Source organism: Cuculus canorus, chromosome 13 (genome assembly GCF_017976375.1).
Source record: "Cuculus canorus isolate bCucCan1 chromosome 13, bCucCan1.pri, whole genome shotgun sequence".
NCBI lineage: Eukaryota > Metazoa > Chordata > Aves > Cuculiformes > Cuculidae > Cuculus > Cuculus canorus.
The window spans coordinates 16,710,767-16,734,435 of NC_071413.1; the positions used below are offsets into that span (position 1 = coordinate 16,710,767).

Here is a 23,669-nt window from a genome sequence, read left to right on the forward strand (position 1 = left end):
ACAGCATAATATATGAGATGTTTAAGGCATTTTCCACTAGAATTTTGGTTTATCTTCTTTAGTTAATTTTCTGAGATAAAATCCAGTTATAAATAACCTGGAGGCACTCTCAGTCTGCTGCTTGTGGGATGGCAAATCTCTAATAGCCAGAAATTCTGCCTCTTAGAAATCTCTTGAGGGAATAATAGTACTTTGAAAATTATCCAAAGGAAAATAAGCAAAAAAGCATTATAAAAATCATAAAAACCTGTAATTATGCAGGAAGTAATACGATATTTATAAGCTAATGAACTATCACCCACAGGCTTTTTTCCCCCTCCTTTTTAAATACAAACATAACAATATTCGTTGACTATAATCAATACAAACTGCTGATTTTCACCAAAATTGATTATGTAAGGAATCCTACAAAAATTTCAGCAGGCTAAACCCCTATGGACATGCGCCAGACCAATAAAAAGAAATAAAATCTAACAATTAAACCAGATGTCCCTGAAGAATTGAAGCAGAACTGCCCAGAACTTTTCCTTTTCAGTACTCTAGAGTCAAGAAGAGAGTTATACCCTGACAGCATGTAAAACAAATGAAATATGAAATTAATGCTTTCTCTAAAGAAAAGACTACAATAACGGTATCCTGGCTGTCATCCATTGCCTATGTATATAATTACTGCAGCGCCTACTACTAGAAAAGTAGGAGGCAATTCAAAACAAAAATTGAGTCTGTCAGACTAGATAGCATCGGATTTATTCTTGTCAAAGATCTGGAGGCCACAAACAATAACTGAAGTTCAAGCAGTTAAAAAAAATGAAGTTTGTTGAATATAAGAGCATCTTTATCTTTCTTTCGAAGGTCTGAAACCGCTGCAGAAATCTGCAAGTCAATCACCTCATCAACATTAGCAAGGAAAAGAGTTGAAAGCCATTCTGACAGACAAGGAAGAAAGGAACGTCTGTTTGTAACGTAATAGAAAATAACTGGTGGAGTTTTAGAATGGAAAAATCTGCCTAACTGTTCCCCTTGACTTTTCTGAGGTTACAGAGAAGGTTGATGATGGTAGTGCAAATGGCATCATTTATTTGGATTTTCAGAGTGCTGGCAATGAAATTTAATGTATGAAAACTAAAAGCTAGGAGGATGGACAAAAGACCTGAATTTAAGTATCAAGAGAGAAAAGAAACACAAGAAGATGGTTAGTAGTAGGGAATTAACTACAGGAGCAACCCCCCAATCTCTAATTGTGCAGCTGATGTCAGTTTGACTTGTTACTCTTGACTCAATGCAAATGATTAGAGGAGTGAAAAAGAAAAAATCTAGAGACAATCAGAGCAAATGCTTTCTCATTGGGAGAACAATAGAATTCTAGAGAGACTGACAAAGCAAAATTGTTGTCACTGTACTGAAGGAAAAACCACATTTTACTGGGTACCTCACACTTAAAATGTAACAAACCCTGATGACTGCAGTCCTAGCTGTCTTCTCTCTTACTTCTGGATTTAGAACGAGAAAAAGGAGTCTTCTTTTCCAGATGCAATCACACTTCCCCTCACTTAAAATGTAATGAAACAATCCTGAACCTTTGATACATATGGGTTGAGAGAGACTTTACAACCTCCACTGAAGACATCACATTCGACAGGTAGAGCTCCTAAAGCTACAGAACACTGAGAACTGCAAAATCCAGATGTGCATTTACTTTCCATTGATATTAAGCTCTCATTTATTAACTTAATTCGATGCTGTGGAACTCACACAGTTGTAAAATGTTTCAGTTAAACTTCTTTCTCCCTAGGATTTTCACTATTTCAGTGTAAGCTGCCTACAGCGTGGGAAGCCTTTACGCAACAGCTCAGCCACCTCCCCAAACAGACATTAGACGTTGCTCACACAAAGTTCAGGTGAAGCATTCCCACTACATTTTTCAATTACACATAATCTGCAACCTTGCCTAAAAGTGGTAGTAGGAAATCCATTGCCAGCAATGCACAATTGTGTGTGTGCGTGACAGAGATACGTTTGAATGCTGATCCCTCCATGACCACAAAGTAAACATGATGACTTCTCCCTTGGACAACGAAACAAACATCTGCTTATTCAATGAAAATACATATAATTCTGAATTACCAAAATCAACCCAACCTCGATTCAATTACCGGGAGGCAAAATTTCTGCAGATGATGGGACTGTGCTTTGGAGATGGGTAATCTGGGCTGCCTCTCAATTCTTCTTTACCTCCTTAAAAACTTTAGATGCATAAATAAAATCTAGGACATTCCATTTATATTTTTAACTTCAAACCAGGCATGAGAGAAAGCATTTTGCTGAATGTCAAACTCACACAAATATTATGCATTAAAAATGTAGTTGCAAGACCATTTTTTTGAGGTTTCAGTTCCATTAATCACGTTGCCTCTAGTGAGGATCACTGGATTTCACTCTAAATAGTTTGTATCCATGCAGTACAGTCTACATTTGGTCTCTCCCTTCGCACTGCTACTGAAAGGGAAGCTAGCGAGGGTGAAGGCTGGCTGTGAAGGCTTGCAAAAAGACCTTACGATGCTCAGCAACTAGACAATAAATGGCAGCTGAAATTAAATGTTGATGAATGTCAAGAGATGCACATGGGAAAAAACAAATGCAACTTCACATGGCTGCACTGATCTTGTTCTTTGGAGCAAGATCTTGGGGTTATAGCATAGTGCTGTGAAAACATCAGCTCAAAGCTCAGTAACAATTAAAAAAGAAATAGGAAGTGAAGAATTACTAGGAAAGGAATAAAGAAAATAAAAGATCATTACGTCGCTGTATAAATGGATGATCTGTCTGCATCTTGAAAACTGTGTGAAGTTCTGGTACCCTCACCTCAAAAAATTTTCTAGAAAGCTCCAGAGAAGGACAGAAAAGATTATAATTGTGATGAAATAACTGCTGTACATAATTAAATTCCAGGTATTCCTGACAAAGAGAGCTGAGCGAAGATGTACTGGGGGTCTACAGACCCATGAGACCTCAGAGAGTGCGAACAGGGACAGGCTGCCTCGGTCCATACAGGATCCGAGTGCCATCAGACAGCACCAGCAGGGCCCGAGCTGCAAACAGATAGAAAGAGTCACTGCAATATTTACGCAATATGAAGTTAAGCTGTTAAACCCCTCCCACAGGACACTGTGGATGCTGAAAGTTTAGAAGTCAAAACTTGACCAATGAATGTAGGTTATTAGAGGCTGGGAGAGATTTTGGCAAACAATCTCTCTTGTTTGCTGATTTCTCTCTCTGCGTCTCCTGCTGCTGTCACTCATTGCAGTGAGTATAGAGGCTGATCTGAACTATGATCTGACCTGGATGTACTTTTTGTATGAACTGCCACAGATGAAATACATCATTAAAAGAAACGGGGAGCTATTGGATTGAAAGGTGGGTGGAGGACTGTAATGTGCTGAATAACCCTGAGGAACTGGCTCAAACACTCTTCCCTGGAAAATTTATAAATAATCATGACTGTCTATACACTATCAATAATATCCAACAAAAAGCCGGGACAGCCTTCGCATTTGTAACCTCCTCCCTTTCTTCTTTGCCACGTTCTGGGCTAACAAAGTTTGATTTAAAAAACAAATGCCCCCAGGGACTGCACCAGGCTGCTGCCTCACACCTGCACAAGCACAAGGTTGCCCTAGGACAGACCCAGGTAAATGACGATGCCAAATCCCATTTCTCTTTACCGCATCCCCCAAAGCATTCTATTCTGCAACCACCAAGTGTACCATACGCAAAATGATGGTTTCAGGTCCCCAGGGCACAGACTCGCCCTTTTATTTCCTTATCAGAATAAATGTAGGTTTATTGCCTTAGCTACAAATGAATCAGATGTAACCATTTAGTACCACAACCACCCTGAGGAAGAAACATAGATTGCAGACTGATGGCCTTAGTTTCCTCATTTGAGTACAGCTCCTGTACACTGAACACTGCAAACAGAAACCCCTTCCAGACCTTATTTTCTCTTTCCTTTCCATGGTTCAGCTGTTACAGGGGACAACACAGCAGTGCTCCTTGCTTAAATACACTCTCTTGATCAAAGGATGCAGTACAGTTGGCATTTTAGCCAAGTAAGTCAGAGAACACTACCAAAGCTGGTCCTCCGCAGTGGGAAACCCTTGACTTCAATGCAGCTGCCCTGAGGATGACTGCACACCTCTTGTCCCTCCCCTGTGAGCAGAACTGCACCCCTGGCATCAGCATCCAGGGCTGGACACAGAGCTACAACCAACTACCCCCCAAAAAAAGGTACCATAGAATTGTTTGGTTGGAAAAGACCTCTGGGATCATCAAGTCCAACCATACCTGTCCACTACTAAACCACATCACTGAGCACCTCACCCCCACCTGCATGGATGGAGCCTCCACCACCTCCCTGGGCAGCCTCAGCCAGTGCCCAAAAACCTTTTGGTGAAGAAATTTTTCCCGATGTCCAATCTAAACCTCCCTGGCACAACCTGAGGCAATTTCCTCGTGTCCTAATGGGGTGGGAGCTCAGTTTAACAGCAATCACCCTGTCAGAAAGGCAGACAAACACAACCCCCCACCCCAGATACAGATTTCTTTGGGGACTTAGGGTTTGTTATCGATTTTCCCTTTCTCCTCAGCTAAAATCACCTCAGAGTGGATACATACCAGTCTTTTTCTTTTCTTTTTCTTTTATTTCCTTTGTCACTCTTCAAAAAAATAAGGAAAAAAACTTTCATAAAAAAGAGAAAGAGACAAAGAGGACTCTTCCCTTCTTGAAAGGATTTTAAACCTGTGTTTGAACTGCCTTTCAAAACAGAGGGGCTTTAGTTCCCCTCTGATCCCAGGCCTGCTGGAACAGCATTCAATGCCATTCAGCACCATCATTTGCTGAAGGCTGTGTCTTGGTTTACTGCCAATGTCCTTGATCAGAGCACAGAAGCATTTACTTAGGAAAATAACATTAAATGGCAGCCCATGGCAACAATAACAGCTCTATCGCCAGAACACACTTGCAGAGGATGCATGGGTGGCTCGATGGCCCTGAACACTTAAGTACATTTTTTTCCTTTCAATTCCCTCTGGTACATTAATTTTTATTGATAGCTTATAGCTATGGCAAGTGGTCTTGGTTTTACTAACTTGCAGGACTGAAGAATATCACTGATGTGGAAAAAAAAACCCCAACATAACAACAAGCTGCCTGGCCACCAGACTGTACGCATACATATTTTTGAACCACAAGCCTTTATTAAATTTGAAGAGAAACTGCTCTTCCCTCACCTACTTTACCTGCTCACTCATTAATTTCTTTTAGAGATTAAAAACCTATCATTTCTCTGATTTCCCAGAAGCGTTATTTGATTTGCTTTGCAGGTCTGGGTACAAAGCATAGTGGGTTTGGGAAATGCACTTGTTCACCTTTTCTTTCACAACCTATGCTGAACTCTAAGGAAAATTCCTTAAATGCATAAAGTTACATGGAACTATAAACCTCAACAAGTTGCAGGGGGAAAGAAAACAAATATTATTTTACTACAAAGAAACCTGAGAGTGCTTAATGCTCTTTCCTTTCTCCTGCCTGCACTTCCGTATGCGGTGCAGAGATGCATCCGTGTCCAGTTTTATCTTCAAAACCTGATCCACCAAAACAAAGCAGAAAAAACAACTTGTCTGATAATTTGCATTAAATAACTGCTTTGTGACAAAACAATAAGGAAAGAAAAGATTACAGCATCCAAGTGCAGAGAGTTCTCACTGAGCGGATCTGTAAGGGAGCACTTCTAGAGCCCAGGCTGGAGGTCAGCCCCCGAATTCGGGTGTTAATAGATCATGCTGGGGTTTGTTTATTTTTTCCCACTGAAATCTTAGGAGACGTTATGTTAATTCAGACCGAATGCAGTTTCTACATGTGTGAGATAAAAATGACCTTGCATTGTTACACAGCAACACACCTGTGTAGTGGTGGTGAGAAACCTGGAACACGCAGAAGTTGCTGAGTGAAGCCTTTAACAGCAACGCAGGCACTGCAATGCTAACGGTACCGAGAAAAGAGTGCTTAAAAATTTGGTGGATCCCATCCCCTTATCTCAGCCGCGCTGGGCAAAACTTCCATTACAAACCCCAGAGCTCTTATAAAAGGAGTATTCTTTCACTAAACATGAAACCATCCCCCTCAAGGATGTGTTTTATTTAACTGTTCACTGAGACATCATCGTATCCTATGGTTAACGCTGCACAGACAGGAAGGAAAAGAGGTACAGAGCAGAACACAAAATGCACCTCTCCAAGCTCTCCGGGCTGAGCCCTCACCTACAGTTCCTACAGTGCTTTGATGAGTTGTGTAGACATCAGAGATGGAACACACAGCCCATGCTCACCCCTGCAGGAGGCTCACAGTGAGCAGTCATCACAGCTACAGGGCAGAGGGCACCCCGCAGGCCTGCAGCAGCCCACCCTGAAGATGCTGCTGAGCAAACCAGAAGGGAAGAACACCGACCAAACATTTTTGCTACAGCCCAATCACTCAGCTTGCACTGTTATAATATTAAAGTGACTTTAACATTCCTGCCTTCCAATGGGTACCTGCCTTTGAAGGAAATATATAGTACCAGTGAGGCTGTGCTCCCAAAGCGTCCGGAAACACTGCTAAACCTGTGACGCCATAGCATGCTCACCACTATTGCCCAGTTGAATTAATTGATAGTAGCAGCCATCCCAGCGGCTCCAAAAGCACTGGAATATGTAGATGACTACTGTGGAGATTGACTACAACCTCCTGTATACAACAACCTGAAAGGAGGTTGGAGAGAGGTGGGTGTTGGTCTCTTCTCCCAGGTGACAGGACGAGAGGGAATGGCCTCAGGCTGCGCCAGGGGAGGTTCAGATTGGACAGCAGAAAAAATTTCTTCACCAAAAGGGTTCCCAGGCATGGGCAGAAGCTGCCCAGGGCAGTGGTGGAGTCCCCATCCCTGGAGGAGTTTAAAAGGTATGGTTGTGCCTGATGATTTCAAAGATATTTTCCAACCTGGTGATTTTATGATTCTATGGCTTCAAAAGCTGTGCTCTCCGCACACAGGTTCTACAGGACAGGCATCTCTTCACCAGTCTCTGCAGAGTTGCCAGCACAGCAGACGCTCATCACAAGGGGTCTTTGGACACTACATTCTGCAATGAAATACCACCGATCGGGATGGTATCTAAGAGATGGAAAATAAGGGACTGAAAATGGGGCTCATCTTCACTCCTAAAAAGCAATGGGAGTTTGGTCAAGTTGTTAATGATTGGGCTAAAAAACATTATTTCACAAGCATCTTCTTTCCCAATTAAGCAATGATTACACAGTGTGGCAAGGTAAGTAACCACTCTTCATTTTACAGCACATATAGTGAGTGGTACTGTAAAGGGACATCTCGTTCACGCATGCTCTGGGCACGCTGCTGCAGCACGGGGTGACTTCAGGTCCAGCTGAGGAGATTGCTAAGGTAAAGGCTTTTTAGAAAATGAGAGATATAAGCTCCTTTAATTTAATAATGTAGCTAATTCTCATTTGTACACTCTCAACTTTGTTTTGCCTTTCTTCAACATTTGAATACCCTGACAGGAGGTAATGAAACCCAACTAATCAGCGTTTTCAGAGATGAATGTGATCTCCAGGAGCTCTTTGGGAAAAAAATGATTGAGGCACGTTTTTTCTAGTTCTGATTAGAAATCTGCAATCAGAAATAATGTTTACATAAAGAAACTTAAATATTATCAACAGCGTTTAGCACAGTGAAATTGGTGCTAATGATAAAAATGAAGTACTAGCGAACCACATTTAAACTTTTTAACATTTAAAACAACAACAACAAATCTTTCCCCTTTTAACCACAAGAGCTATGACTTCCTGATGAAAATCCCAAAGGGATCTTCATCTCTGGAAGGCATATCTCCCTCTAATTAATTAGGGCAAGGAACTGAGGCAAAGTGAAAAGATAAAGTAGAATCCGATTGCTTTCTGCAGCTCTAACCCATCCTTATAAATTGCAGAGGGAAATTTCCCCTGTTCAGCTATGATTTCAGTGCCTGTTTGCAAACTGAGGTTCCAGTCACAGAATCACAGAACGGTTTGGGTTTGAAGGGACCTTAAAGCCCCCCAGTTGCAAACCCCTGCCATGGGCAGCGACACCTCCCACTGGATCAGGGGCTCCAAGGCCCATCCAACCTGGCCTGGAACCCCTCCAGGGATGGGGCAGCCACCACTGCTCTGGGCAACCTGGGCCAGGGCCTCCCCACCCTCACAGGAAAATGCTTCTCCCTAAGATCCCATCTCAATCTTTCAGTTTAAAACCATTCCCTCTCATCCTATTTCTGGTCAAGAGTTCCTTCCCAGCATTCCTGGAGCCACTTTCAGTACTGAAAGCTGCTCTAAGGTCTCCCCAGAGCCTTCTCTGCTCCAGGCTGAACAACCTCAACTCTCTCAGTCGGCAGAAGCAGTGACTGTATGTCAGTCAGCTCTGCACTGGCCGAACCCACCGGTTTCAGCATAGTGGAAAGGCTCAGAGTGATGTCCTGAGAAAAGGCTGAGGACCAGAGCTTTCACTGAAAAGGTTGACTTTTAATATGCTTATTAAATTAATGTTTAGTTTTCTTTCCTTTCCTTCAAGGTTCACCAGTAGCTGAATTTTAGAAGCAGCTCACTAGATCTGAAAATGTTCAGACCTGTATGTGAGGTTTCCTTGTCCTGTGAGAGAAGAAATACATTTAACTGAATTGAGAGACATCTTTTATAAGAATAAGAGATATAGAGGGAAGAGGGAGATTGTTCTACAATAACATAAAAAGTCCTTGGCAAAGGCTTCTGCTACGCTTAGATTGAAAAAGAGATAGAGCAGATCTCCAGCCATTTGTTTCCTGGGGTTTTGAGTGGCTATCGCAGTATGGGAAGCGTTACCATAAACATCACGGAATCGCTGGAGGAAATTTTATTGTCTGCCAGATTCACAAATTGAAATCGATCTTCCTTCCACCAACACCAGTTTTGCCAAAATTTCTGCATAGCAGCCACAGCAAAGTGCAGGAGCCTTTCAGGTTCCTCCTGATTAAATTCACATCATTTGTCTTGAAACAAAAGTTTCTTTCTTTTTTTTCTTATCTGACTGCAACATATAATTTTAGTCAGCTAACACTAAATTAGACACCCACTCAGATTTATTATGATAAGAACATTCAGTAAGCTAATTTCAAGATGATGACTCCTATAAATTCTTATAATTTATTATTTAGTACTTTGGTTTTTAATCATTAAGTACGTGAAGACTTTGTAGGTCAAACCTGTATTAATGAAGACAGTAATCTATTTTTCAAACTCTCGGCTCCTCACCCACCTTTCAAATTGTAAATTAACAGAAATATCTTTAAACATATGTGGAAGAACAAAGGGAAAAATTGGGAGTATTTGCGGCACCATTTAGCGAACCATTTCTGAGACCGTGTCTATTAAATCCATTTCCTCACAATTTTTGCAACTCTTACCAAAGGGAATGCTGAAATCAAACAAAACAAAAGATAGCCCTTAAATGAGCAATTTTAATCATCAGAACAGCAAAAATGAATTGAAATTATGCAAACATAAGCATTAAAGTTTTCATTAGATTGTTACATTAGCACAAATGGGGTCATTTAGAAGAACTTTCTCTCGCTGGCTACAGGTTTCTGAAACTTAAATATTAACCATATGAATTTTTTAAGAGGCAAGTAAAGATATCAGAGCAGAACTTGTCTTTCAGGCAAGTCTATCGCTGGAGCGCGGGCTGCTGGATGACTCTGTACCCAGTGGTACTGGCAGGAGCTCTGCTGCCAGGCTGCCCTCCGACTACTTGGAATTACCATTCTGATTTACGCACACTACTCCTCAGCACATATTGACCTTTTACTTATTATGCTACATCTGTTTGGTTTTACATCTAATGTTTCGTTGTCCTCAGTTCCCTGGTGCTTTTATCCCCCATGGGACATTTAATCCTTACAACAACACTGGACATTCTTCTCAGGAATGCATTGGGACTGAAAATCTGAATATATCAATCACAGTACAGCATATTAAACCATTTGAGAATGCTGTAAATCAGTTGAAATGTATTTTTAGGAAGAACTCCTATAACTATTGCAAATCTCGCACGCACGCATTTCTCTCTCATCCACTGTTGCAAACTTAGCGACTCATTTGTTACTGGGAATAATAGTGGTGTCATTTCTTCAAGCAATTAATAAAGCATTGTGTCATGTGTACCTGGTAAATGAAATTCAAAACAGGAAACAAAGCACTGCAAACAAAATGCACTTGCTAGAGCTGAACCATATTACCAATGGTTCTCTGGCCTTTTCCTCTTGTATCCATCAAACAGAGGAACAAATATTTCTGGAAAATATTTAATATTGTGTAAATATGAGAAAACAACACTGCAAAAAATCTGATTCAGCCTAAAGACAGAGTTCTTAACTGCCAAAAATGTATTTGGTTTTAGTGGAAACCACATGAAAAAGAATCTCACCTTCACTCAGACACACAGATAAGAACATGGATGGATTTCAAAACAGGGACTAAAGGATTTAAAAAATGGAATCCTTTAAGAACTGACTGATTTAGCCATAGAAAAAAAACAATGGCAATCACCATGTTATTGCTGAGGGAACCGGGGTTGTTTAGTCTGGAGAAGGGGAGGCTGAGGGGAGACCTCATCGCTCTCTGCAGCAGGATAGGCATTCAAGAGATGAGAGAAAAACCTCCAGCAAACGATGCTCATCTGCATCCTTATCTGGAGGGATCACTACCCGAGACCAAGTAGGGAGGTCCCTCGAATAGCCATTGTGTTCTTCTGCTACTGGAAGGATTCACATCACAGGATTTTTAATGATGCTCTAATACTCACAAATCCAAGCTTTGAGATGATGGAGGCCAACTTCTTTTCTTTTCATAGAGAACAAAACTGTGTCCAGCACCACTGATGCTGGTCTGCAGACCCTTCCCCGCTGGGGTGCAGACCAAACCCCACAAATCCTTCACAAAGGCCACTGCACAGCTGTGAAATGGGAACTTCCGGGCACTGCAGATTTGGGTCACATTTGACCCAAAGATCTAGAAGCGAAAGTCTCCTTAATCCCATTACTGACATTCTGACTCATCCAGCTCCTGACTGCAAAAACGTCTGCTAAATTCCTTAGAAAGTTATGTTTTAATCTAAGAATATTAATTACATTTAAAATTATGACTCCCCAATGATTTATAACCTTGCAGAAACTATTGCATTTCCATATGTGGTTTTGCCATTTCCACTTCTATATACCTATCATTTCCTATTGTTTATTTTCCTTGATTGATGGTGGGGCTTTGGAGGTTTCCCATTATGAGCTTTATAATTATCGCTGGTAATAGAGAAGCTCTTCCTATTATATTCAGTAAGACTGCCCAAATTATTCATTGTAGACCACTGGTACAGGACTACTAGAAAATAAGAATTTATTTCCAGTCTCAGGCATATGCTAGATAAGAGGATGTATTTATTTCTCCATGTTTCAAAAGGATTAAGGTTTGAAAAAATAAATATCACTTAGCTTGTCAGCATGCAGAGCATTATGGTGCTGAGTTTAAAGTCCCTTTTCCTGAGTTAAGTACGACAAATCTAAAAATGGGAAGGAGGAAATCTCAACTATATCCTTACTCAGCTAAATAAATGAATACTATATATTTTAGCTGTTAAGCAGGTTTACAGAACAGACTGCACAAAACTGTATCTTGGCTTTAACAGTATAATGGGCTTATTTGGAGAAATGCTACAAAATTCCAAAAGTCCTTGACCCTTCGCTATTCCAAGAGCTCACTGAATACATCATCTGGGTTTTGCTTAATTACACATAATTAGGATATGTAATTATGCTATTCAGTGTGATTCTGCCATTAGGAGAGTAGTGGACAGCAATAGCATCCCTAGGATACAGATCCTGAAATGAAAGAAAATAGTCGACCCATGTAAACAGACGATTTATAGGAAGACCAGTAAACTCTAACATAAAAAAAATAAAATAAGCATTTTGCTCTTGGCAATAGAAGAATATGTGTTTTAAAGGCATTTTGCCAGTCTTTTTGTCTGGAGCATCATTTAATGATACACTCATTTGCATCAACAATTGGAGAGCCAACAAACTATTTTTGCTCTCCTTTCCTTTGACACGCTCACTTTCTAACACAGTTACGACTTTTTGTCATTATTTCACATGCGAAACTTCATTCAGGCCACAGATTAGTATATTATTTTAATTATGTCATCTCTAAGAATGAAAACATTTTATTCCCATGTTCTTCCTTGTGCAAGTGGTGCTAACAATCCAGGATGAGGAATGCTATCAGAAATAAGCTCCCTCCCAAAGCAAAATTTACATGGCTCGGTAACGTGGGAAGGCAGCTATTTCACGCCTTGATGACTGCCCACCAAAGAAAATAGAAAGTAGAGAATGCAAGTTGACAAAACAGATATAAGGGAAAGAGATCTGATCTTCTAGTACACCCCATCGCTGCTGCTTTTGTTTATCATGCTTTAACTGCCTATTATAGCAACTAGCTATAATAAAATAATACACTCCATTAAATACATTTGTTACTTGTAATGTTCGCTCGGTGCTGAGCAATATTTTACCAAGGTCTACTTCAGCAACACAGCATTGAGCGTTTCACTGGGCTTTGCCCTCCAAAACTTGATGGCAAAGACAACTGCGAGGGCAGCTGCATTCAGTCCTGAGGCGGAACGCAGGCATTGCCTTATGTACAGGTCTTGGGAGGATTTTATAGGATCTAGGATGCATACTCTCTGCTTGCACCTTGAATCCTGGGTTCAGTTTTGGGCTCTTCATTACAAGAAAGACATTGAGGTCCTGGTGTGTGTCCAGAGAAGGGAATGGAGCTGGAGAAGGGGCTGGAGAACAAGTGTTATGAGGAGCAGCTGAGGGAACTGGGGTTGTTTAGCCTGGAGAAGAGGAGGCTGATGGGGAGACCTCATCGCTGTCTACAATTGCCTGAAAGGAGGGTGTAGAGAGGTGGGTGCTGGTCTCTTCTTCCAAGTGACAGGTGATAGGACAAGAGGAAATGGCCTCAAGCTGCTCCAGGGCATGTTCAGGTTGGACATTAGGAAAAATCTCTTCACTGAAAGGGTTCTCTGGCCCTGCCAGAGGCTGCCTAGGGAGGTGGTGGAGTCCCCAGCCCTGGAGGTGTTTGAAAGATGGGCAGATGAAGTGCTTAGGGATCTGGTTTAGTAGCAGACAGGTACGGTTGGGCTTGATGATCTCAAAGGTCTTTTCCAAGCAAACAGTTCTATGATTCTATGATTCTTTCCTCCTGCTTGCTGTGGACACCTCTATTCTTCATCCTCACTTGGGGGGCAGGTGGAGATGGTTATATATTAGCAGGAATAATGGTGGTTTAATATTTAGAAAGAGGATTGTCTTGGACTGCACCCTTCCTCTGCCTGCTGATTCTTTTCTGCCATATGGTGACAGCTTTCCAGCCCAAGCTCCATCCGGCAGGTCAAACACAGGCAAAAGTTACACTCACCAAGGCAGGCTCCAGATACCAGGAGTAGAGGAGGCTGAGGGAACACCTTATTGCTCTCTACAACTACCTGAAAGGAGCTTGTGGTGAGGTGAGTGCTGGTCTCTTCTCCCACATAACAAAGGATAGGATGAGAAGAAATGGCCTAAAGTTGTGTCAGGGGAGGTTTAGATTGGATATTGGGAAATATTTCTTTACCAAAGGAGTGTTGAAGCATTGGAAGAGGCTGCTCAGGGCAGTGGTGGAGTTCCCACCCCTGGAGGGGTTCAAAAAGTGTGTAACTGTGGCATTTTGGAACATGGTTTAATGGTCACAGTGGGGTTGAGCTGACACTTGGACTGGATGAGCTTAGAGGTCTTTCCCAACTTTAATGATTCTATGATTCTATGACAGAGCCCTATGGCACAGAGGATGCCACGAGCTGCTCGGGGTGCTCGGGGTCGCCCTTGAAATAGCTCAGAATGAGACCTCAGACTCAGTGTCCCATCGCTCTACCCACCCAAACCAGCCCACTATCCAGAGGACTTGAGCAGGAAAGCACCAAGAGAAGTCACCGGGGGAGCATGCCAGGTGTTCAGAGAACCACGGGGCTCCCCCCACCTCCCGTCACTGGTCCCCAGGATTGGCATCAGCAGTGCAACGGCCCTGGGAAGCAGAAGGTGGGGCTTCCACTTTGGGCAGCAACATCGTCCAGATATCTGTGCTTTAATCTCAAAAACATCTGAAGAGAGCAACAGTTTTGTTGTAGGACTCTCATTGCTGCTAGCAGCCTGTTTCTATGCAAGATTAAGGTCTTCAATCCTATAGAAGCAGGTTGATTCTTCTTTTTTTTTGAACCATTGAACATTCTATAAGTGCTATAGACATGGTTTCTGTTATTACAATATTAAACAGAAGCTACACCTTTGAACTGGATCCGATATACTCCCAGCTTTTCCTTGGAGCGTTCACCTCTGATGTCATGCAACTTAAAGCACGTTTTGTTCCAGAAGCAACTGCAAGAATGAGGCAGGTGAAATAACGCACTCTGTATACGGCGCCTATCAGTTTCTCAAGTGTTCAGAGCCCTTTTGACACATGCAGCAAGCAAGCATCATACTCTACCTTTATAAAATAAATGTAATATAAACTAGATATCATCTAGACATTTTTTACCTGTATTATTCATCTCACTATCTAATATAAACTACTTACACATTATCAGATATAATTACCGAATATATTTACTATTTGGAAGATACAGAATTAAGATAAAATGTAAGGGAATGCAAGTAATTCATTACTTTAATTGCTTCAAGAAGCTATGATGATGTTATTCTGATACTAAAATAAGTTCCTTAATTAATCAGCCAAACACACTGACAATGATCCTTAAACCCACTTTTACCAAAACAGCAATATTTTGACAAATTATTTTTTGAAAACACAGCATGCGTATTATAATTAATTGTAATAAATGTATTTACAAACTGCACTTTTATTTGCTGTTCCACCTTCTTAATGCAAACAGTTCTCATGGCGCTATTTTCTGTGACCAAAAGGCAACAGAAAGCAACCGAACATTTTAAATATCCAAATAAATCCATGCTGGCAATTTTGAACACACTTCAAATGACAAAACACTGATGACTGAGGCATCAACAGCCCCCCTGGCTGAGGGGAAGAGACAAGTTGAGAAGGGAGAGGGGAATATTTACAGCTGCAGAGAGTCACTTGTCAGTGATCCATCTCTTGACTTGTCATGGCAGGACATCTGAGCGCTTTGAAACCTGTCCTAATAAAAAACAAGATTAAAGAAATAGAATCATGGCATCATAGGATGGTTTGGATCATAGAAAGGATCCCAAAGCCCATCCAGTTCCACCCTCTGCCATGGGCAGGGACACCTCCCACTGGATCAGTTGCTCCAAGCCCCATCCAACCTGGCCTGGAACCCCTCCAGGGATGGGGCAGCCACCACTGCTCTGGGCACCCTGGGCCAGGGCCTCCACACCCTCACAGCAAAACATTTCTTCCTCAGATCTCAACTCTATCTCTTCTCTTTCAGCTGACAACCATTCCCCCTCATCCCATCCCTGCAATCCCTGATCAAGAGCCCCTCCCCAGCTTTCCTGGAGCCCCTTTCAGTACTGGAAGCTGCTCTAAGGTCTCTCTGGGGCCTTCTCTTCTCGGGATGAAGGAAGGTTTTCCCAGTAACAGGGACAAGGTTGCATTTGGGTGCAGCAGTAGGACAGATACAAGTGAAATAAGTTCATGAGGGGATGGCTCCTGCACTGTGGTGTGAGCTGGGCAGCCCTCTGCGATGCAGCTGGGTTGCATCACTCAAAATCCTCTGCTGGGCACAGGACAGCTGCACAAGTGCTCATTTTCTGTGCTGGTGGCGTGTGTGAGTCCAGGGGCTGGAATGGGAGCTGTGAGAAGGGCAGAGAAGGCCGATATCTAGAGGATGAGAAAAAAAACAGGGAGTGCAAATGCTGCTGCAGTCTTGAGGTCAATTATCAAATTTGAGCATAAACCAGGAAGAAATGCTAAAAATAAGCTCAATTTCAAAGCTGGGAACTCACAATCCAATGCCAAGATCTGTATTTAAGCAGCCAAAATGGCATTTAAATGTATTTAATTATTATTTACAAGCTTAAATATATGCTGATAGGAATAGATTGGGGCAGATCAAGACAAATGCCTTTGCTGTGTGAAAGAGATTGTGAGGGAGATTCCTTGTTCAGGGGTAAAACTGAATTTCAACCTCAGGTTGTACAGTAAGAACCTAATGAATTGCAGAACGTGTCTCTCTGCTCTGAAAGAGAGTACAGGAACATGAGCAATCTTGGGCTGTATGTAAATTGTTTCATTGTACCTGCTAAATATAACACGAAAAACTTGAGACTTATAAAATGTCACCTGCTCTTATCGAGCTTCAAAGAGATTACCCCCGAACACCAGTTTCATTTTCATTTCCTCCAACACTTACTGAAGTGAACGAGGGCCGTGACTCCTTTATTTCCTAATCCGAGCCAGCAACTTGCTTTTTTCTGTGTTTTATGTCATTCCGTATGACATTGCATCAAGGCAATTCAGTGCTGCACGCAGCTGAACCAAAAGCAATTTCAGTCAAAAATGGACAAATATGGATGTCATTTATAAAGCTTGTTCAAAGGTCTCTGACACAGCTCAAAGCTTGTGCGCTTCTGAGGTGCAGCAAGGCTTTTCTCCTCTTGTTTTGCAGCCAACTTGTGGCGCTTTAATAGAGCTCCACCGAGTGAGTAGCAGATAGCACTTTGGACTCAGAGCAATCCTTCCATGAACTAAGGATGGAAGACTTACACTCTTTACAGAAACTTTTCAGAAGAAAAATGTATGGCTTGATTTAAAAACAAGTGTAGTGGTATCAGTGGAATGGCCTTGCAGGCAGAAAGCCAAACACCTGGTTGTCCAGTCTGTTAAAATCTTCAAGCTCATCCAGTGTCCGGAGTTTGTGTATGAGGGGAAATAATTTGTGTGTTTTCTTTGATGACTTCTCTGTTTTCACTCCTATCTTGACCAGATCCAAAATGCTGTCACTTCTAAGGCTTTGCTTTTAAAGCATTTTTGTCTATACATATATAGAGCATATACATGAAAATACAGGGTATTAAAATATTTATTTCTTATAAAAGAAACACCCCCTCATTAGTTAAAGCTCTCTGTCTGCTCTTTCTTCTGCTGAGCCATCGTTACTAAAAGCGCAGATGTTGTATCCAGGCAGGCCAGCTGTAAAAAAAGTTTGTGTGTAGAACGCAGAACCTCTGAGTAAGACCACCGATTCCAGTGCAATGCAGTACACCGGGGACACTGAGAATGTGCTGTTCCTTCAGCAGAGAAGGCTCAGAGATTCTCAGAAACACTTCTTTTCGCAAAGTGCTGAAGAGTTTCTCTGAGTGCTTAGTTCACTGCAGATCTTCAGATAAAATCAGAGTGGTAAATAACAAATATCCAATGTACAAATGTTTTTCTATGTGTTTGGGGTTGGTTTTTTTTTTCTCTTCTTGCCCTCTTCTTTGGGCAATATAATTCATACTTCCTTTGTTTGAATGTCAAGAAACATTTGAATTGCTTGTATACGTATTTTTACAAGGGACTGTAGAGATAGGATGATGGGGAATGGCTTTAAATTGCAGGGGGGAATTATTTAGATCAGACATTAGGAAGCAATTCTTTTTGATGACGTTGGTGAGGTCCTGGCCCAGGTTGCCCAGAGAAATGGTGGCTGCCCCATCCCTGGAGGTGTTCAAGGCCAGGCTGGATGGGGCTTGGAGCCCCTGATCCAGTGATGATGATTCTATGATTTTATGAATTCCTCCTTCACCCTAAATCATTTCTCCCCCTACACGAGAGATATTTAACTGTTGTGGACAAGTCATTCTGAGATGCATAACATTACAAGTGCAACTACTTATTTAAATGACATCCATTTTTCCATATATCCCATGAAAAGTCTCAGTGTTCACAAACCCCACAATACAACTGAAAAGCCAGTATAGTTTTCCACACATATTTCAATGACATCAGACAGAAAAGCCTCCAGTGAAGCTGGAGAGTGAGGGACCTATGAAGAGCACTTGTATTTTGCACGCTGACTGCTTGCTTGGGTCTACTTGAAGTATTTCACATCTTTCATTTTTTATGCCAATCAAAGCAACTCAAGGGTTTATTCATCGGAATAGAAGTGGTCCCTACAATCTAGGCACTTTTTAAAAGCATCAGTGTCTTGTTATGCAGTGAAGCACCAATTTCCATTAACTACTGGAAGGTTTTGTAGGTTTTAATAATCAATAAAATATTCAAACATTCAATTATTAATTTATTTTGTTGTTTAAAAATCCTCCTGGAACAACATTTAAGGACATTATATAGAATGCATATTAGAAACACATCTAGCTAATGATTTTAAATGAGTTTATTACATGCATTCTTTTACAGATATCCTCAAATTACACAGAAATTGCTGTAATTCCCACACGACTATCCCCTAAGTTCATCTTACTTATATTAAGATAAAATCAAGAAAATTTAGTTGGGATAAGCTTAAAAGCGAATACCATTTCCTATTTGTTTATATGTCTTTTTAGTAGTGCCCAGTTTCCTAAACATTAAACTTCACCCGATTCACCTTACTGTGCTCTCCAGAGGTTAACCTCCAGAAAAAGAGAGGGAGCCATGGTGGTGGCACAGATTTTTAGAAGCAGAAAGGCAGAATCCTGTATCTCTTTCACTGTGAAAGAGATGCAAAACAAGAACCGTGACCCCTTCCTCGTGACCATAAAGCGTTAAGAAAACATTCTCAAATCAGATAAATTAAAATATTTTCATTAAAGCAGCAGAGTTCACTTTTTTTCCAGGGAATAGAAAGTCAGAATTTGCAATCATTCCAGTACCTCAGGATGCACTTCTCAAATCAGTCTAAGGAAGAAGTTTCATTAAGAGCAGCATATCCAGCAGTTTCCAGCTGCTCTGGGAAGTTTGCCCTCTGCTCCTATAAAGCAGACACGAGGCTACCAGGAGAATGAGTACGTTATTAATCCCTGGCCTCTAAGAGGGTAACTACGAGCTGCACAAATCATCTTGGAATAAATGCAGATATTCATATTTTTATAACAGCAAGAGGCTTGTTGAAGGAGATAGAACATTAGTGACAATTTGAGTGAATACAATGAAAACTAACGATCATATATGCCAGCCGATTCTTTTAGGTAGTTTTGATACTGTTATGTTTGCGTTAAAATAGACACCCTGGCTTTACTACAGTCCTGACTGGTGTAAGAAATTAAAGGAGAAAAAGATTAAACACTATGATGCAATATACCAAACCCACTGCACACAGTGAAATATGGATAATTTATTTGAGCTTAATAAATATCTTCAACAGAATGGCTGATTCGCAGGAGTCAGAAAATATCCTTGGTCCGATATCTAAAACAGCAATGTCTTCAACACCTAATAAGAGTTCTAGCAAAGAAAAGTATATTAAATTTAGTAATAAATTAATGCCTCAAAGACACAAGCAGATCAGATCAGATCGTGTGGATGTTATTAGGTAGAGCCTCAGTGTTGTCCTCTGTACTCTGTACCGAGATTACACTAATGCTGGGAACAGGAACCAAATGCACTCATCGCTTTGTTTCTGTGAAAATGTGCACCCTTTACGTTGATATTTTATTTAGAAGACACTGAGCAGTAGTCTTCAGTGATGAAAGCCCATCATCCCCTCCAGGACTGGCTGAGTGTGTAAGGTAGTCCATGCGTGGGAGGAGGTGGAATGGGCAGCCCCCGCAGTGCCTTGCACAGCCCCGCACTCTCCAGGATGTCTCTGTGTGCTCATGGGGACATAGCCAGAGAGCTTTGCTGGTGTGATGTGTGTGTGCCCCAGCCCGGCACAGCGCTCCCTCGCACACAAAGCACTGCCCGTGCCTCTATCCTCCGCTCTGCAGGGGAAAACACAAAGCGGTTCCATGCCCACTACAGCAGTTTGAAGGTTTTCCTTTAAACTGAGCTGTAGCAGGAGGTACTTAATTTAGAGCAGACACTTCCCAGGTACTGCTCAAAGATCCCACGTCTCAAGCGAGAGCTGTGCGAGTGCCTGCAATCTGGCAACTGAACAGGGACACAAAGACTTGTGCCTAGAAAAAAACAGGTCTCAAATGTAGAATCGTAGAATCACAGAATGGTTTGGGTTGGAAAGGACCTTAAACAACCCCCCCTGCCACAGGCAGGGACACCTCCCACTGGATCCCATTGCTCCAAGCCCCATCCAATCTGTCCTGGGGCAGGGATGGGGCAGCCACCACTGCTCTGGGCAACCTGGACCAGGGCCTCCCCAAACAAAACATTTCTTCCTAACATCTCATCTCAATCTCCACTCTTTCAGCTACAAAATGTTCCCCCTCATCCTGTCCCTGCACACAAGAGCCCCTCCCCAGCTTTCCTGGAGCCCATTTCAGCACTGGAAGCTGCTCTAAGGTCTCCCCAGAGCCTTCTCTTCTCCAAGCTGAACAATCCCAGCTCTCTCAGCCCAGCCTCATAGAGGAAACGTAGATTTCCTTTTGAAAGCATGACCATGGCTATAGACCACATGTGAAACTAAGGACAATAGAAGTTCATGAACTAGTCCCAACTCAAACAGAAAGCAATGGGATTTTGCATATCTACAGCCGTGCACTCTTTTTTTCCCTATGGTAAGCATATGGTTACATTCAAACTTGGGACATTTTTGTCCCAGCTCTGTCACAGATTTCAGGAATGGCTTTACATAAGCCACTTGGCCTTTGTTCAGTTTGAACGCTGCAGAAAAAAACTAGCTTACTGCATTTATTTTTCTCTTTTTGCAGCAGGGAAATGCACTACTCAGACTGCCATAATAATTTATGTATCAAGCAGATGTGAAAAAGACAAGATCACAACCTTTACATCCAAACCTTGTTCCACTAATATTACTAACATCCCATCTAACATACTTGCTTCAGTACAGCGATACATTTGTTTGCAATGATTGTTACACTGCTTTTGATTAATAATTAAAGAAAGATGCCTAACCCAGGAGGAAATCTTACGGAATGACAGAAACACCCATTTATGATGGCAAGGAGGTAAAGTAGTACAGCAGTCCCAAGAGATCTGCCACAGCTCAGATGTTACCTCCAATACACGCTGATGCCATCCAGCACTGTCAAATAAAACTGAACAGCACAATAGAGATGTGTGACCAAAACTGTCAGCACCGAGAGGGATTGCAGAAATTGTGTTAGGAAAATGGATGTACTGAGATTCAATTTTTGGATTGTATAAAGGTTTAATTTGGCGACCTTGCAGGTCTCCTGGTGGAAGGAGGAAGAGCCACTACGGTATTTAAAGAGAAAGAAGAGAATAATCCACTTTCTGACAATGCATATATATCCTTTTCTTTGCAATTTATCTGGCTGCAGCTGAAAACTGGACTGCTCAACACGATGCCTCTTTGTTTCAGTTCTCTCTTCTTCTTGTACATAATGACCAGAACACTGCTTGAGTTTAGATTCCTCTGCACTTGGCGGGCTGGGGAAGAGAAACTTTCATTTACAATCTCAGGGCAATGATATAAGGCCAACAAAACTGTGGGCACCGATGCATTTCCCTGCCCAAAAAAAGGAAAAATTGACAACCAAGTCCACAGGTGAATTGAATGCAAATTTAACTCCTGCTTAATATTACTTTGGACCTTTGGGCATCCTTGCGCTTCACTTGAATCATATCCGCAGGGCTGGAAGAGCTTCCTGATGAGGCTGTAGGTAGATATTTTTATCTGCACAGAGACTAAGGTTGCCATCTGGTACTTCTCATGCACAATGCTGTCCTCCAGTCACTCATCACTGCCTTTTCCCATCATCGCCAGCAGCTGACCTCCCAAGTCTGCCAACAGAAACGCTCGCATAGAAGATTCTCTAATTCATGTCAATCTTGTGGGTTAGTGTAGGCTTGGTCTGAGCCAGCACTCCTGCCTCAGCCTGCAGAGTATGGCGGGGTTCAGCCCTCCAGGAGGACATGGGGCAGCCAGGGAGCACGCAACCAAGAGGGAGGGAGGGTTGTACTTGCAATCCTGGGTTTAGTCTGTCCACTTCCTTCAAGGACACTGATGTTACAGCCAGCAAATCTTTAAACCTTTCAAAACACGTTCATCATCCAAGTAGGCTGTATTTTCCAATTTGCTGTGATATACGAACCTAGGATTAATCAGCATGCATTGGGAAAAAAACCCAAATACACCAAAATTACTTCGACCACCTGCACAATATCTCTTGATTGTCAAAATACATCTAAAGGCTAACAAATGGGAACAAGATTTCACATTTGAAAAAAAACCTGTGCTGTTGATGGACTTAAATGTACTGCTGTCGCCTTTTTTCAACAGACCACTTAAGCAACAAAGTGATAATACAGTGGAGAAGAACCGAATTTATCACACTTCACCACAGCCTCCTACACTAACGTGCTGCATAACAATACAGCAGGCTCAAGTGCAGCTTCATTCCGAGTGATCTTTTGGTACTTTCACTGTACTACATCTCCTACAAGTTTCATCAATGACTTTCAGAGGGAAAAGGATGCTCCCTCTTCCCCTCCCGTTCCACAGACACATGCACAAGCAAAAATGGCAGCACAGCAAATGCACCGGGGAATTAAAAGTCAACACAGGGCGCTCTGCTAGTTCATACATTGTTTTCAACAAGACTGCAGAGGTGAACCTGAAGGTAGCTTTTGGCGTTGGAATCAGGATTTAGGTTATTTATTTATTTGCAACGATAGTGATGGAAGACCCAGAGGATGGCTGCTCATTCCCCTTTCCTACGCTCTGTTAGCTCCAAACACAGCAAACAGCCAGCGGAGACACTGTGTCCTCTACAGCAAGCACAGGTAACACTGATGTGTGCAGACCTTCAGGGAGAGAATAGAGTTTGGAAGTAGCCTTTGAAATACACCTCATACAGCCCGCGTGTCCCATCTGACATGATACTGAGCCCTCATTGACTTCAGAAGTTATTGTGCTTTACCGCTACACAGTGTCACATATTCATGCCCTTCCAGTCCACTAAACACATTATTACAGGATAAAGTTATGATGCAGTAGCTTCAAATCACTGTACATTGGTGAGAAAGTGTTACTGCTATATCCTTGATAACCATCATCACACTGGCTATAATTATCTGTATAGACCAAGGAGAGAGATGGCAGTGATGAACTAGGAAAGACGACAAATAAAACTGGCAACAGCAGTAAATATCCCATCCTGGCATTACACTGAATGGCTAAACAAAAGGCTTGTCAGCGTTTTCAGCGTGTTTCATTTATTTGCTTTTAAAAGTAGTATAAAATGATTTTTCAAACTGCTACAAAGGAAAGGATGAAAGTTCATGTATGAATTTTAGCCTAGGAATGTGGTTTTGCAAAATGTCATCAAAACCAGACTCTGGGAATGTAGTCGTCCTGGGATCCCCTCTGGTTAGCGATGCTGGCTATGTTGTGTTTCTGAGCGGAAAAACACAAGCCCTTTCAGAATGATGTGTTTTAGGA

The 23,669-nt window shown here is 41.9% G+C and overlaps 1 protein-coding gene across 10 annotated transcripts in view; it reads right to left on the reverse strand.

Annotated features, from left to right (window-relative positions):
* WWOX (WW domain containing oxidoreductase) overlaps nt 1-23,669 on the reverse strand; it is a 547,784-nt gene that overhangs the window by 200,000 nt on the left and 324,115 nt on the right. Inside the window, exon 9 of one of the 10 annotated variants that reach the window (XM_054078612.1) lies at nt 1,949-2,065. The exons of 6 other annotated variants lie outside the window; for them this stretch is intronic. In XM_054078612.1, the coding sequence (XP_053934587.1) occupies nt 1,949-2,065 (117 nt within the window). Of the gene's footprint in view, nt 1-1,948; nt 2,066-14,815; nt 15,363-15,588; nt 16,028-23,669 lie in introns of those variants that run through there. 3 more of the 10 variants (XM_054078614.1, XM_054078610.1, XM_054078618.1) reach the window with 3 other exon arrangements.